General features: G+C 43.7%; 1 protein-coding gene across 7 annotated transcripts in view; it reads right to left on the reverse strand.

Annotated features, from left to right (window-relative positions):
* ppp4r4 (protein phosphatase 4, regulatory subunit 4) overlaps positions 1–15000 on the reverse strand; it is a 78847-nt gene that overhangs the window by 30415 nt on the left and 33432 nt on the right. For 5 of the 7 annotated variants that reach the window (XM_063222540.1, XM_063222544.1, XM_063222543.1 and 2 more), the window contains 4 exons: positions 10444–10565; positions 8173–8316; positions 6097–6260; positions 319–438 (listed from right to left, as the gene is read on the reverse strand). In XM_063222540.1, coding sequence (XP_063078610.1) covers positions 319–438; positions 6097–6260; positions 8173–8316; positions 10444–10565 — 550 coding nt within the window. The remainder of the gene's footprint in view (positions 1–318; positions 439–6096; positions 6261–8172; positions 8317–10443; positions 10566–15000) is intronic. The other 2 variants (XM_063222541.1, XM_063222546.1) reach the window with 1 other exon arrangement.

Consider the following 15000-nt stretch of genomic DNA (forward strand, 5'->3'; position numbering starts at 1 on the left):
CAGTCATACTGGTAAAATACATGTAAATGAATCAAGATTACCTAATGACTGATGCATTTGTGGTACAGCAATCTTATGTGTAATTTCAATTCGGCCCAGTGAAGTGAAGTGAACAGGTGGAATTGCTTGAAGAAGGTCACTAGACCAAAACGTTGCAAATAAACTTGCAAATGAGGACAGTGTGCATGCGGGAGCTTTTTTGTTTTCTAAATTTGACCAAGTGAAACGGTACAAAACACATGCACACACACAGTAGGCTTGTGGCAGGGCATTGGCAGATTGAGGAAAAGACAGGGTTCATATGTCTGGTTTCCTGACCTCGTGAAAGCCCTCAGCAGCAGTCCGCCGCACCGAGATCTCAGGGTCGTGACACAGGCTGGAGAAGGTGCGATACAGCTCCGACAGAAAGTGGTTTGGGTCCGCAAACAGCATCATGGCCTGGGTGGAGAGAGAGAGAGAGAGAGACAGAGAGAGAGAGAGAGAGAGAGAGAGAGAGAGAGAGATAGAGAGAGAGAGAGAACACAAGACAAAGGCAGTCAGAGAGCGATAAAGTTAGAGACAGATACACAGAAAAGGAGAGAGGCAGAAGGAAGAGGCTGGTGAAACAGGAAAATAAGAGTGCCTGGACAGGCGAGCTAAATGGATCTGAAGTAAATGGATCTGAAAGACCAAAACACTACCATTTTCTCATGACTAACTCATTGCTTCTGCTTTTGAAATGCTTGTGCTCTTGTTGTGAACTTGGGGTAAAATGACTTGACATTTTGTCTGAGCGTCGCAGAAGGGGCTTAGTGGCGTATGGGGAGTTACCCTGACATTTCTGACGAAAAATGTCAAACGATGAAGCACACAGAAGTTAGTCACCATTTTCTTTCTTTTAAAAGAAGTTTAATTCTAATGAACAAAATTCAAGAGACACCGCACACTGCTTACTTTTCTTTACTTTATTTTTCGGAAGAAAAGTAAGCAGTGTGCGGTGTCTCTTGAATTTTGTTCATTAGAATTAAACTTCTTTTAAAAGAAAGAAAATGGTGACTAACTTGAATTTTGTTCATTGATTCACTTTATCCTGCCTGACACCTGCACCTGCATTACTGAGGGCTTGTGCACAAGGACTCTCTTGAAATTTGAAGTTTAATTTTAGTTATATTTTATGGTTTAAACGGTTAGAACTGGTGCTAGAATTCTGAAGGGTAAAAAAAAACCCTCTTGGGTCATGGTTGTCATGGTGACTTGATCAGACGTTGACAACGGAGTCACTAGACGGACCACTCCAATTAGGAAGACAAAAAAATGCTGCCAATCTGAGAAAACTTACAGAAGCAAGAATACCTCTTCAAAGATAATGTTTTTTTCCCCTGTGGGGATGCACATTTTACCTACCCCGTCCATTACTTGCTTTTACTTGCTACTTCATCACATTTTAACATGGGCATTCACACATGCATGGCAATGCGTTTGAACATCCCTGGTGCTGAGCAACTCTTATTTTAGTTCTACCAAACTAAATGACTTTATCACATAAACATGTATCACTCATTAATATGATTAATATGATGATTGATATAATACATGCCAAATCACATGCTGAACGAAAGGCTAATAGTGTACTGGTGGTTGACAGATTTGTCATCTCCCTGTCTCACCCACACGCACAGATGCATGCGCGCGCGCTCACACACACACACACACACACACACACACACACACACACACACACACACACACACACACACACACACACACACACACACACACACACACACACACACACACACACACAGGGCCAGCCTTAAAGGACCAGTTCTGCCAATTTCAATATGCTGTTCTATTGCTCACGCTACCCTTGACTTGTCAGTACCCGGTGACGCTGCATTTTTGCAGCCCTTTCTGAGACCTGAGCTATTCTAATGGGGTCAATTTTGTTTACATTAAAAACTTTCTTAACACAGGCCAACTCCAAATATTTCCCCAAAAGGTATCGCGGTTTGCTAGTTGTCTGCTGATGTTGCATAACCTTTTGGATGTTTTTGGGAATAAATAAAGATGTTTTTAAAAAAAAAATGTAAACAAACACCTGCCCCCATTACAATGACCAGAATCTCGGAAAAGGCTACATGCTACACGGATCCATTGACTTTCACTAGCTTAGCGACATATTCCCTCTTTTAACTTGTCTTAAAACAAGACAACGCTTAACATGAAAAATAAGACACTTTACCACCTTAATAAACCCCAGTCAACAATTTTAACTGTATTTAGCCCCAAAATAGTGGCATACCCCTTTAAGAGAGAGAAATTTGCTGTGCTGGTGCAGGTGAATGACTCACTACCAGAAACTGTATGCTTGCTGCCTGCCACTGAAAAGTGTTCCCTTCCCTGAATCAATTAGCATATGCTGAGAATCCTGCTCTATTTATAACAATGACACAATCTCTCTCTCTCTCTCTCTCTCTTTCTTCCTCCATCATTGCCTCTCTTTCCATCTCCCTCACTTACCCACAAATGCACATAGACAACAAGATGCCAGATGCACCGGAGAGCTTGGGAGGAGGTAGATGGGGCCTCGCTCTGCAGGTATAATGTCTTTGTTTTGTTCATGCTGTCAGATACGTACGTCTAGCCAGGTAACTCCCCGACTACTGATTTTGTTCTTTTGCTCTTTGGTTTTGATAGGCCACCGCTCATCTGTTTAGAAGGTGCAGGATTCAGTAGAAATTTCTGTATGAAAAGAAGACAATCCGCACACTTCAGGTCTATTTTTGTGCAAAGAAGCTTTACTTGACTTGCAAGCAGGGGTCTAAATTAACACCCGCCAACCCGCCAAATGCGCGTGAAATTTCATTTTGGCTAGTGGAGAAAATGATCTACCCCCCAATTTGGCGGGCAGTGTTAATTTCGTCAACCAGGACGATGACGAAAATATTTCGTCAACGCCCCTTTTTCCCGTGACGATGACGAGACGATGACGCATAAAAATAGCTTCCAGAACATAAAAATATGACGAAAATAAAAATTGATTTTCGTTAAGGAGACTAAGACGAGACGAAATTTACAAGCCATGGACGAATGGACATTATTAAAAATTGTAGTGTTTAAAATTAATTTGTAATTGTTATCGTTTATTGAACTTCATAGAAGATTATGCACTGTTGCCCTGTTTGTCTCTGCTGGTAATGCCTGGCGCTGGTGCGGCTCAATCAGTAGTAGCCTAGTTCAGTGAGTCCTGTTCAGTTTAGACCCTAAAATGTTTCCCAGAAAGAGAAAAAGAGTCGACGTTGAGGCAAGTGTTAATTTTGAAACATGTTCAACAACCCTTTTGTCCATAACGAAGACGTGTGTGTTTGTGCAGTCATGATAATAGTGCTACCGTCACTCGCGCTAATCTTCCTCTGATGCTGTCATTTTAAACCTCCTCGAGCTTCCTCTCTTCTCCTTTCCACTTACACGTACGCATACGCCGACGTCCGTTGTCTGTTCTTTTGTAATGTTTGCTATATTGGTTGTTTAACCGTATGAATAGGCAGTTTGCAAGCAAATCATGAAGATCGGATTCATGCATTTATTTAGATCAGACACACCGGGAGACGTTTAAGGGATGCGCGCGCCACAGGGGAAGTTGTTTAAGTAGTCTAAACAAAGGCACGGCTACTGTAGTTTTGATAAGAATCAATGTGTGGGCGATCAGGGTTTAAAGTGCGGAGAATTGAAACTTGTTCCCACCGAGGGCAACGCTGAAAGACCCAAGGCAGCCAACATCCCTTCATGCGATGCGTATAGCGTCTCCCAGACATCCCACGTTCTAAAAACTCATTGCTTAAACTTGGAGATGCTTCGACCCTCGACATCCCGACAAACAAAACAGCATTAGTGTTCAACCATTGTTTGTCAATGTCCTTTCTGTCGTCCAGTCTGCATAGAACAACTGCCTACATTTCCCCCAGGACGTTTACAGGGCGTCCTACGAAGTGCGCGTTAGGCCTATCTATTTGAAGTATTCCAGGAATGACGCACGAGCCATTATCTTTCTCTGTCCCGCATTGCCATCGAAATAACGCGAACTTGCATAGTCTAAAATCAGGAATATTTTATCTGACTCGCGGCCATCGGGGAGCCACTATCAAATATCAGAGAAACTTCTTGGACTTCATTGGGATGTCTGGTCTTCCCACTGCCTGCAATCTGCAGGCTATGAGTCACGCGGTCAGGTGAAGAAGAGCTTGTAGCCTACGTGATCAAATTCAAAAGCAAATAATACGCAGCAGCTTCTAATGCACGAGAGAGAGAGAGAGAGAGAGAGAGAGCGCGCAACCTGCACCTGGAAGTGTGTGTCTAATGCTCCTTTGCTCTATGCTGTTGAAATTACTTTTACAGGACTGATTTGGGTTTTGCTGGAAAATAAGCTAGTAACAATGTGAATATTTGCTGCACTAGGCTATCTAGTAATAATTTGTGTAATAATTTGACTAAAATGACGAAAATGTGAAATGTTGACTAAAATGACGAAAATTTGACTAAGACTAAAATTAATTTTCGTCATTTAGACGAAGACTACGACTACATTTTGAAGGCAATGACTAAATTTGACTAAGACTAAAATTGATTTTCGTCATTGTGACTAAGACTAAGACTAAATTTAAAAAAGCTGACGAAATTAACACTGTTGGCGGGTAGCGCCCGACTGGAATATATGAACGCCGAAACCGCTGCTTCTATAATGAACCCAACGACAGCCAGGTTTCCTTCATTACCCATGGACACCTGACATGATGTAGCCTACAGCCATTGGTTAGTCAGAGTAAGGTAGCCTTACGCCTATTGGCTGCGTACTTCGTGCACCAGAGCCACTGCTTGTTTGAAGAGCAGAGAGATTCTGAAAGCGGCTCGCGGCTCGCGCTGAATTCAGTTTCAATAATATGACAAGCGCGGGTCACTTCTGTTTAGTAGGTTTAATAACACAGTGAACAAGGAAGGGCGCTGACTTAAAAACCGTACTGCATGCACCTTTCAAATAAAGGGCTTCACTTAATTTATTATTTAAAACAGATCATTTTGTTTGAAGATTTTGTTTGAATACTATATACAGGAGCAACGTTGCTGTTAACTTACCACTGTGAGGAAAGTCAGCTCAGCGGATTTCACACAAAACCAAGTCAACAAGGAAGGGCACTGACCTGAGAGGCCGGCCTCTGTTCCACTTCCTATTCTTACAAACACCATCTGTTGCCAGTTTACATCCATTCAGTATTGTGTCCGCTCTTGTTTTCAAACAGCTTATGGACATTTATAAAAAAAATCATGAGCGGCCAGGCACTGGTTACAGTCATGATTCAAGCAGACAGAAACTTCTCCCCATTTGAGGTGTGATATTCGCCAGCAGGGCCGCTGACAGCTTTTGCTGGGCCCAGGACAAAGTCATCTGTAAGCCCCCACCCCCCCAATACGTACTATGTAATGACAACCAACTTCTGGGCCCCCATTCTCCCTGGGGCCGGGACAACGGACCCCTTTGGCTTCCCTGTTGACCAGGAACACTGATTACTGGGTGACTCACAGCTGTGTGAACATAAGGTGAAAACGAAATGTCACAAAGCATGAAGAGCATGACTCAGTCTTTATGCTCCCATTTACCCTGCAGCCCAGTAGCCATGATGCAATTGGTGTTATCCAGCAAACACGTACAGTAGATGACTATTTTATTTTCATTTTCATAAACGATTCATCACTATATACACGAATACAGAAATACCGTAAGCCAACAGATGGCCTAACAGAAAGGTAGAGCAGCAGAGAGATGGACAGCCATAAAAGAATTTGGTTCAGCGTGTGGATTGATTGTTTCTTGGTTCAGTTTATTGACTGATTGATTGATTGATTGACGGATTGATTAACAAGACACTGTAGCGCTCCCCAAATCATTTCCATCAGCATGGCAAAGCACTTTTGAATGCAGCAAAAAAACAGTTAAGCTGTGGCCTGTGGATTCAGCGATGGGACGTTATCAAACAGCTCCGACCAAATAGACTTCAGCAGTAATTCAACAGGTGGCGGAGGTACAGTAGCAGAGTTTGTGTGGCAGAGGCCTTTTATACTTACCGGAAAGTTGTAGGCGCAGTTCCGGCGCACCATGGCGTACTTGTTCTCCAGCTCCAGCTGGTAGGCCTGGCTCTCACAGTGGCCGTTCTCATGCTGCAGGCCCAGGAAACACAGCTTCTTGTAGAACTCCAGGAACCACAGGTGCTGCTCCTCCGTGAAGCAAGCTGAACAGAGAGGATATAGTACTACAGTATAAAACAGCATATCCTCCGCACTACTGGGTATAAACAATACCGTACGTCAAAAGGAAGGGCTTAGTTCAGGTGTCACCAACGTGGTGCCCACGGGCACCAGGTAGCCCTCCAGGACCTTCTGAGGTGCCCACCAAGGATGATGATAAATAGTGATAACCCTAAGATTTTAGTTTTTCTTCTTTTAATTATTTCTTTATAACCAATCAAGAATATTTTATATTTTATATAATCATTCAATCATAGTGTGATTTGAGAAGAATGTCAAGATATTGCTAGAGGATTTCGAACAAACAAGTAGCCGTCAGTAGCCCTCGGGTAGCCCTTGGTAGGCCTCCGACCCAGAAAGGTTGGGGACCCCTGGCTTAGTTCATGTACTTGTCCAACACCTTTATAAATAAAAATGTTCAACATCCACATCTGCGTTGCTACGGTGATCCTCCTTCTTTACAGGATGTACAGTGTCAATTCAGCCACGCAAAAAATATCGACCATAGGATCAAAAGGCTTAATTAATGAAAAAAAAATACTACGATAATACCGTAAACCGTAATAATTTTTATGAGCTTGACATTTTATACAATGACACCCCTACAGTGTATAATGGACTGAGGGCCTCACATACATTTAGACAGACTGACTAACTACTGTTACTGCTTCCACTGTAATTGTATAGTATCAGTAAATAGAGCAGTCAAATAAAGTCTATAACTGTCTCTACAAACGTTGACTATAGTAAGTCTAAAGGTAATTGGTTTTCAATAGTTGTTTGATCTAAAGCTCCTTGCATGTTGCCTAATTATCATAGACTTGCAATCGCGATTCGATCGCCGCCGAAAGTGTTGCGTCACTAGGAGGGCGCAGCCTGGTTACCTTGCATGACCTTTAGGCAATTAATTTGGAGTGACCAACCACAGTAAAAGCTGCACAAACATACTCCAAGACATTAATATCAACTAGGTAAAATCGTTGCTGGCACACCAAATTCATAAACAGGAAATTTTGCAGCGTACAGTATATTTCAACAACACTTACAGATAAAATTTAACAATTAGTGTTGGCCCTACTCTCTATGTCAGTGTTTCTCAACCAGGGTGCCGCAGAAACATGGCTGACGGTATGGGAAATTTACCTAAATAAATAAATAAATAATGTAATATAATAGGTACATATTTGTCTAAATTAATGCTTAGTCGGTGGAATCTTTCATCTACCATTTACCCGCAATAAAGTAAATGTAGGTTGCCCCAGTATTGCCTACACATAGCCTGTCTGAGATAAAGCTGCAACTTCGAACATAGGTTGTGTGACGTCTACAAATGTGTTACTTTTCTATGCGTCTGTGGTATCGGATGCAATGCCATGTTACGGCTTGTTGGTTTGGAGTGCCTTGAGATTTTTCATGAATTGAAAGGGTGCCTCGCCTAAAAAAAAGGTTGAGAAACACTGCTCTAATGTGATTCATTAACACTGCAGCATTTCCTGTGTAGCTGCAGCCTAGGCTGGGAACCACTCCATAGACAAGTATCTTTAGTTCTACTGCCGGTCATATTGCAACCAGGGGCGAATCTAGCCATTTTGGGGCCCTAGGCAAAATATAAGCACAGGGCCCTCAAAAGTTTTTATATTGACATACAATTCTGTGTTTTGGTGCTGTTTTAGTGTTTTATCTCATATATATGTCTTCGACTACTTTACATAAGTGACAAATTAAGATCAAGCCTACTTTTTTGTGTGGTTACGACGACTGGTGTGACAGTTGGGGCCCCTAGAGGGGACCGATTTGGTCGGGTCCCTTGGCAATTTCCTAGGTGTGCCTAATGGAAAGCAAGCACACAGAAGGTGAACTCGTAGGAAAAACCAGAGCAGACTTCTGTCCTCTCACCTGAGAGGCCGTGACACAGCTTGCCATACTGAAAGGACAGTGACGCGAGCACTGCCTCGTCGGCCTTGAAGCACTTCTCGCAGAAGGTCTTGACCAGCGGGAAGATGACGCGTGTCCGATCATCTACAGGCGAGGGGGAGAGGGCTGTGAGAGACGGGTGAGAGAAAATCACCAGGATTTCACCCACAGCACATCATACACACAACACTTTAACAATGCACAGCATATTTAATGCACTAGGGCCAAAGGGTAAATCATGAGATACAAGACATTAAAGTGCATATTGTAAAGCATGTTTAAGTCTATGGTCTAGCGGTGAAGACTACTGAATGGTAAGACCAATGTGTGACAATCATGTGTGAAATACAATAATCACATCCCTCATTTTGTTTTGCAATATTGTGCAGCTCCCTCTGTATATATAACCCAGGCTCTACTGATCTGAAGTCAGTTTGGACCAATGTTATGTAAACCTTGTTGGCATCAGGGACAATCATGCATGTGTGAGCCGTGTGCAACATGTTTTATCTGTGTAATGGTATATATAAACGCCAATATAAAAACTGTGGAATACAGTCAAATCCTATTCCTCTATCCATGTCACCCAGTTAAATATTGAACACCATTTAAAATGTACAATGCTACTGCTAAAGAGGTGCAAACAGAGCTTTCTACACTGAGTTATGCACTGTGTTACTGTACAAAATTCAAAGTTAAAATATTACCGGTAAAAGACTATTGAGGAACACATACAGCTTATCTACTCTGTTACTATAATAAGTTCCTTGTTTAGAATGGCAACAGCTGATAAAGCAAATGGTCGCTTGTAGCCATTCTTCCTTGGCATTGGGACTTTAAGTCCGCGTCCAGGTGGCAGCAACTGGAAAGCACAGCGAAGAGAGGGTGAGTGGGGTCCAGATTCAGATGTGTAGACTTGATGGGCCACCTTTGTTAGGGCTTGCGTGTGAAAGACATGTGAAAGTTGCAGCTGTTTGTGTCCAATGATCTTCCCAGCCTTTCCACTGCTCTACTCTAGATTTTGTCGTGCAGTGATATTATGCGGTAGCCTGGTCCTGACCATCCCATAATACTACCATTTCCATTTCATATTCATGGTCTGGACTTTGTTTGATCTGACGCGATTGCAGGAAGCAGGAAGGGCATTTTCGGAAAAATCAGGATTTAACTTATAAGTTGTTGAACAAACATGTCTGACGTCTATCTATGGCGATGTAGGACCGTTTAACAGACATGTCTGACAGAACATCCTACCATAGGATAACATTACAATGTTGGACCGTTTGTCAGAACACCGGCGAAAATCCTGCCGGTCAACATCGCTCCACGGAGGACAGGTATCAGACGTAGTGCGAAGCCAAGTGTCTTGGCGGAAGTACGTAGGATGGTGCGCGAGGCTAATTATGCGGACCCATGTGCACAGTATTTATAACCCCAGTGCTGATCTGAAGTCAGTTTTGACCCCTGTTATATGTAAACTCCGTGGGCATCAGGGACCTTTATCAGCTGCAGCGTGCTTGGCTTGCTGAATCTGAGAGAGAGACGGCATCCGGCCACCGCTACGCTACTACCACTCCCGGTTGATGGGGGCTTATAAATAACACTGTCCGCACACACGCTGCAGAATAGTGATTAATGTGGAGGGGGGGGGGGGGGGCAGAGGGGAGCACTATGTGCGTTGGGCTGGCCATGGCCAGCTTGCTTGCTTCTCACTCTCTCACCTCTCGGGGTCTCTTGTGTTACTCACGCTGCCCCGGAGCTGAAACGCATCCTTCCTCTCCCTCTCCTCCACACTGTCACCGGCTGCCTTCGGACACGGGCCATTCACTCACTCTGTCAGTGTGTCTGTGTGAGTGTGAGTGTGAGTGTGTGTGTGTGTGTGTGTGTGTGTGCGTGTGTGTGTGTGTGTGTGTGTGCGTGTGTGTGTGTGTGTGAAAGAGAGAGAGAGACAAGGAGGGAGAGAGACAGAGAGAGAGAGAGAAAGAGAGAAAGAGAGGAGGAGGAGAAAGACATTGTGTGTGTGTGTGTGTCTGTGTGTGTGTGTCTGTGGTGAGTGTGTCTGTGTGTCTGTGTGTGGACTGGAGTGTGTGTTGTAGATTGCGTGCGTGTCTGCATGTGTGTGTGTGTGTGTGTGTGTGTGTGTGTGTGTGTGTGCAAGCCCACGTGGGTGCATGTGTGTGTGCCTGCATGCGTGCGTGGCACTGCCTGCATATGTACAGTTCCATGTGTGCATGTGTGCATGTGCGCGCTCACCGCTGTCAAACATCTCCAGGAGGTTGATGATGGTGTCGAAGGCGGCCAGGCGCACCGTGCTGCCCTCGTCCCGCGCCAGCTCCACCAGCTCTGGCAGGATCACCGCCTTAGTGTGCTCCAGCCTGGAGGAATTCAAAACATGGGACATATGTTAAGAAATTCTCTGCATTTATACATGTATTATTGAAAATATACAATGTGATTCTTGTTATTCTCTGTTATTCTCTCTCTCTCTCTCCCTTGCTCATTGATTTATGTGACGTCTCAGAGACATCTCTCCCTCTCTCTCCCAGACCACTTTGCTGAACTATGACCTTGTTTAGGCTATGTGGAACTATCCATCACAGACCGACGCCAGTGGGGCCAGTACGGAACAGGGAAGAGACAAGACCATATTTGACTCTCATATATATTTTTACATATTCATGATAGGAAAGATGACGTCATGGACTGGGGGGACTGGGACTGTTTTAAATAGGTTTGTTTTCTGTATACACTTTGGGATTTTGTTGCTGCTCCCAGGCAGTAACTCCTCTGGCCGTTAAACAATAAAATCTGCTTGCAGATTTTAAATGCTACCTCTGTTTCCTGTGTGTTCTTTCAGGTCAATTTGATAAGGTAATACAGTGAAATTGTTAAGGTGAAAATGTGAAATTATTCACAACATTATCAGCAGATTGCGTTTGCAGTATATAGTGCTGATACCAGTCAGACTCATTGAAGTCAATAAAAGCATTTTTTAAAAATCTTTTTTATAGTTGAATGTTCTGAATTAACCCCCACCAGCCAAGCCAACCAACTGTGTGTGAAAACATCAGTTTGGCTGGCAGAAAAGAAAACTTAAAAGCCACTTCGACTGTGTACTTAGCCACTTCGACGAGTGTATGTTTGGATAGTAAGATTCATATTTACTAGCCATATTAGAATATGGAATAAAGTAATCAAGAGCCCTGGCCATGGATGAAAGTGTAATATTCCATCATTTGCACGTGCAGTATTCCCATCGACACAGATATAGTGCACGGCTGCCACAGCAGTTGGCAACTGGTACATACACACTGAAAAGAGAATGTACCATGAATCAGCTCTTTATAATGGACGGTACAGAACAAACCTTCACAGCATCAACACTTTAAATTACGTACATATTGTATATCTCGTTTATTTTCTGGAGTATAGACCTCCTAGTAAACATTACTAGACAAACCTGCTTGGTGATCAAACCATATTTTTGACTGGCAAGTTGGTCAAGCCCTTGTTCTTGTAAGATCGGTTCGAATCTTTGGGACAGGCCTTGGCAGAATGGTTGAGACAGCTGAATGACTAAGCCTAAAGCCGGGCATACACTGTGCTATATTTTCGCTCGTGGGTATAAAGCTCCTGCTCACACTGCACGATGGAATTGCACTATTTAAAAGTTCACATCTCACGACTCACGTCCTCACACTATATGAGCCGACAGTCGGATGCGAGCCAAATGCTTCCACTGCCCGACGCGACAGGCATGTTTCCCCGGTCTGCAGAGGAGGGAACATGCGCACCTGATGTGGAGATGAGGTCGCGCTCAACAGCAAATCGCACGGCCCTATTAATTTGTGCATGGGAAGTGTCAAATCAGGTCGTAGCACTGCTCTAACTGTGCGATTTACGACCAGGATTTCAAACAGTTTTGATTTTCTTGCGACCCCGCGATTGCACGATGCGAGACTCACGATTGACCTGCGATTGAGCAAGAAATCGGCCCGACTCCCAAAAAGTAGCGCGAGTGCCAAATCGGGGCAAAATCGTGGCAAAAGTCGCACAGTGTAAGCCCAGCTTAACAAAAAATGGTCATTTTATTGGTCATAGCATTGGCGAAGGCAGTGCAGAGGCAATTTGAACCATAACGACAACAGTGTGGTTCCACCCACAGCCCTCAACTATCTGTTCCGAGCAATATTTTCATGTTTTCATCTGGCTCACCAGCCATCGTCTTGAGGAGGGTGTAAAAATAATTATAATCCCTAGAGAAAACGTTTTTCCTTCTGTTTCTGGTTACTCTGTTCCCGTCACTGAGCTCTTTCCAGTGAATAATGTGACATCTGTACTAGGAGAATACACCTGCAAGGTCGCCTCAGATACTTTGTGATCTCCCTCCCTTTTTTATGCTGCACACAAACGGCCGTTGTGGTAAGGAGAGACAGAGAGACCAAAGACGCCAAGCGAGGAGCATGTTTTCCAGGCTTCTCAATCTCCTTTTGCAAAAAGTCAATTGAAAGCGTGAAAGCGAAAAAGTGAAAGCCCATTGGGAAACTCCAACTCCCATTGTCATTGTGACACAGCACTGCACAGCACACAGGTGAACACTGCACAATGCACACAACGAAATTGCATTTATGCCTCACCCGTGCAAGGGGGCAGCCCTCAGTGGCACCCCATGGGGAGCAGTGCGGTGGGACGGTACCATGCTCAGGGTACCTCAGTCATGGAGGAGGATGGGGGAGAGCACTGGTTGATTACTCCCCCCACCAACCTGGCGGGTCGGGAATCGAACCGGCAACTTCTGGGATGCAAGTCTGACGCCCTAACCGCTCACCCATGACTGCCCAATTGTAAACCTGATCTGATTGTCGTGGTCTCGTTGTGTATTAATTAGTTTTCGTAGCCTCTTACTGCAGCGGGGGGTTGCCGCCGACCCTATTCACTTGCTGAAAATACTTAACCCTTTGAGGAGTAAGGAATTTCTAGAGGTTCTTCTAGAATTTTACTGGAACACTCTACAGCTCCTATAGACGTCTGTGTTAAAAATCTCGCAAAGACATTATGACATCATAATGAGAACTCAAAATTTGGGCAAAATTCTAATCACATATTTGTGATGGTACTCCTCTTAACTACATCATAACGACATTGCCAAGACATTACAGAGAGCCATTAGTGCTGCACAAAGGGGTTAACAGAAGGACACTTTGACCCAGTCAGGAGGACAAGGACTGACCCAGCCCTCGGGTTAGCGGTCAGCTCTTTGACCTCCTAAGCCCATTAGCCGGGTGGTTTGAAGGACATGACAGCATAAAGACGACAATTACCTGGTTGACATATTTGACAACTTGCAAAGTACTAGTTAATGAATCTGTTTTCAAACTGACCCACTGTGGGATGAGTAGGATAGTGGAAGGAGGATATCATTGGATGAGGATATCATTAGGAGGCAGTAACCAAAGCAATGTCTACATACATTTGCTAAACACGACATTGGTTGCTTGCTCCCTAGGATTGAACGTTAAAATATTCAATCTTTCGCCGCTTTTTGTCTGTACAGTCCAGCAGGATTTCCTCAGCTTTTGTCTCCCGCAAGCAATCTGTTCCAACAGTCATGCCTCCTCAATTGAAGGTGAGGGCCATGAGTGGGGGGCATGGAGCCATTTTGAGAACGCTTGGCTGACTGTAATTAAGCTTCCCACGGACTAATTACGCTAAACAAACAATTGGGGGCTCTTTGCAAGTTCTACACTCTTTGTTGACACACAGACACAATGACCTCACTGGCAAACCTTTCTAACAGAGAATTAAGAGAAATTTGTGTAGGCTACATGTTTCGTAAGTTGCACCATGCTCATTTTTTTTATTATCATTTTTTTCTGTTACTTACTGCCATTTTATTCCCATACTGCCTTCTATAGGGCTCATTCATACAGATATTTTTAAGTTAAATTGACCATGGTTTTGCTACCTTTCCACTACCATTAAAACATTTTTTTACTAGCAAAGCGAAAGCAAAGAGTAATGTAATATAATAGCCGTAGCACTTTTTTTTGTTTAACTAAACATTAGAAAGTCAAGCAACAGAACGTCACCCCTCATTTACATAATACATAATGCATAATGTGATTCATATTTCAGGGATTTTTATCTCAAAGCGATCAAAAGGTGCATGACCTTGCAAAGTGTAAAATAAGTTTTGTGAATTTACAACATTCATCATATCGGTATGCAAATAGGATGGTCACTGCATTACTTCCTCTATGTGACTGTGGATGATTCATAACCAGGGCCGGATTAATGCACAGGCTAGATATGGCTGCAGCCTAGGGGCCCCCACCTGCCAGGGGCCCCCTGATTGGACAAAAGTGAAAAAATTCAGAATTGGGACAAGATGCAATATCCCTGCTCTCCCCCATCCTCCTCCATGACTGAGGTACCCTGAGCATGGTACCGTCCTGCCACACTGCTCTCTTTCGGGCACCATTGGGGGTTGCCCCCTTGCAAGGGTGAGGCATGAATGCAATTTTGTTGTGCTCAGTGTGCAGTGTTGACTTGTGTGCTGTGGAGTGCTGCTGTCACAATGACAATGGGAGTTAGAGTTTCCTAGTTGGGCTTTCGGCTTTCACGAGGAATTCACTTAAACACAAACAGTAGCCTACAGCGCTTCCAGTTCTTTGGTTGTGAAAATAGCACATTAGAGTAGAGCACAATAAAGCAGTAAATTAGAGGGAACAATACAATTTTATGGCAACACTTTATTTTAGGGATACATCTATTAGCACTAATACATACAATGTTAATGCCTGCATAAGT

The sequence above is a fragment of the Engraulis encrasicolus genome, chromosome 18 (genome assembly GCF_034702125.1).
Source record: "Engraulis encrasicolus isolate BLACKSEA-1 chromosome 18, IST_EnEncr_1.0, whole genome shotgun sequence".
NCBI lineage: Eukaryota > Metazoa > Chordata > Actinopteri > Clupeiformes > Engraulidae > Engraulis > Engraulis encrasicolus.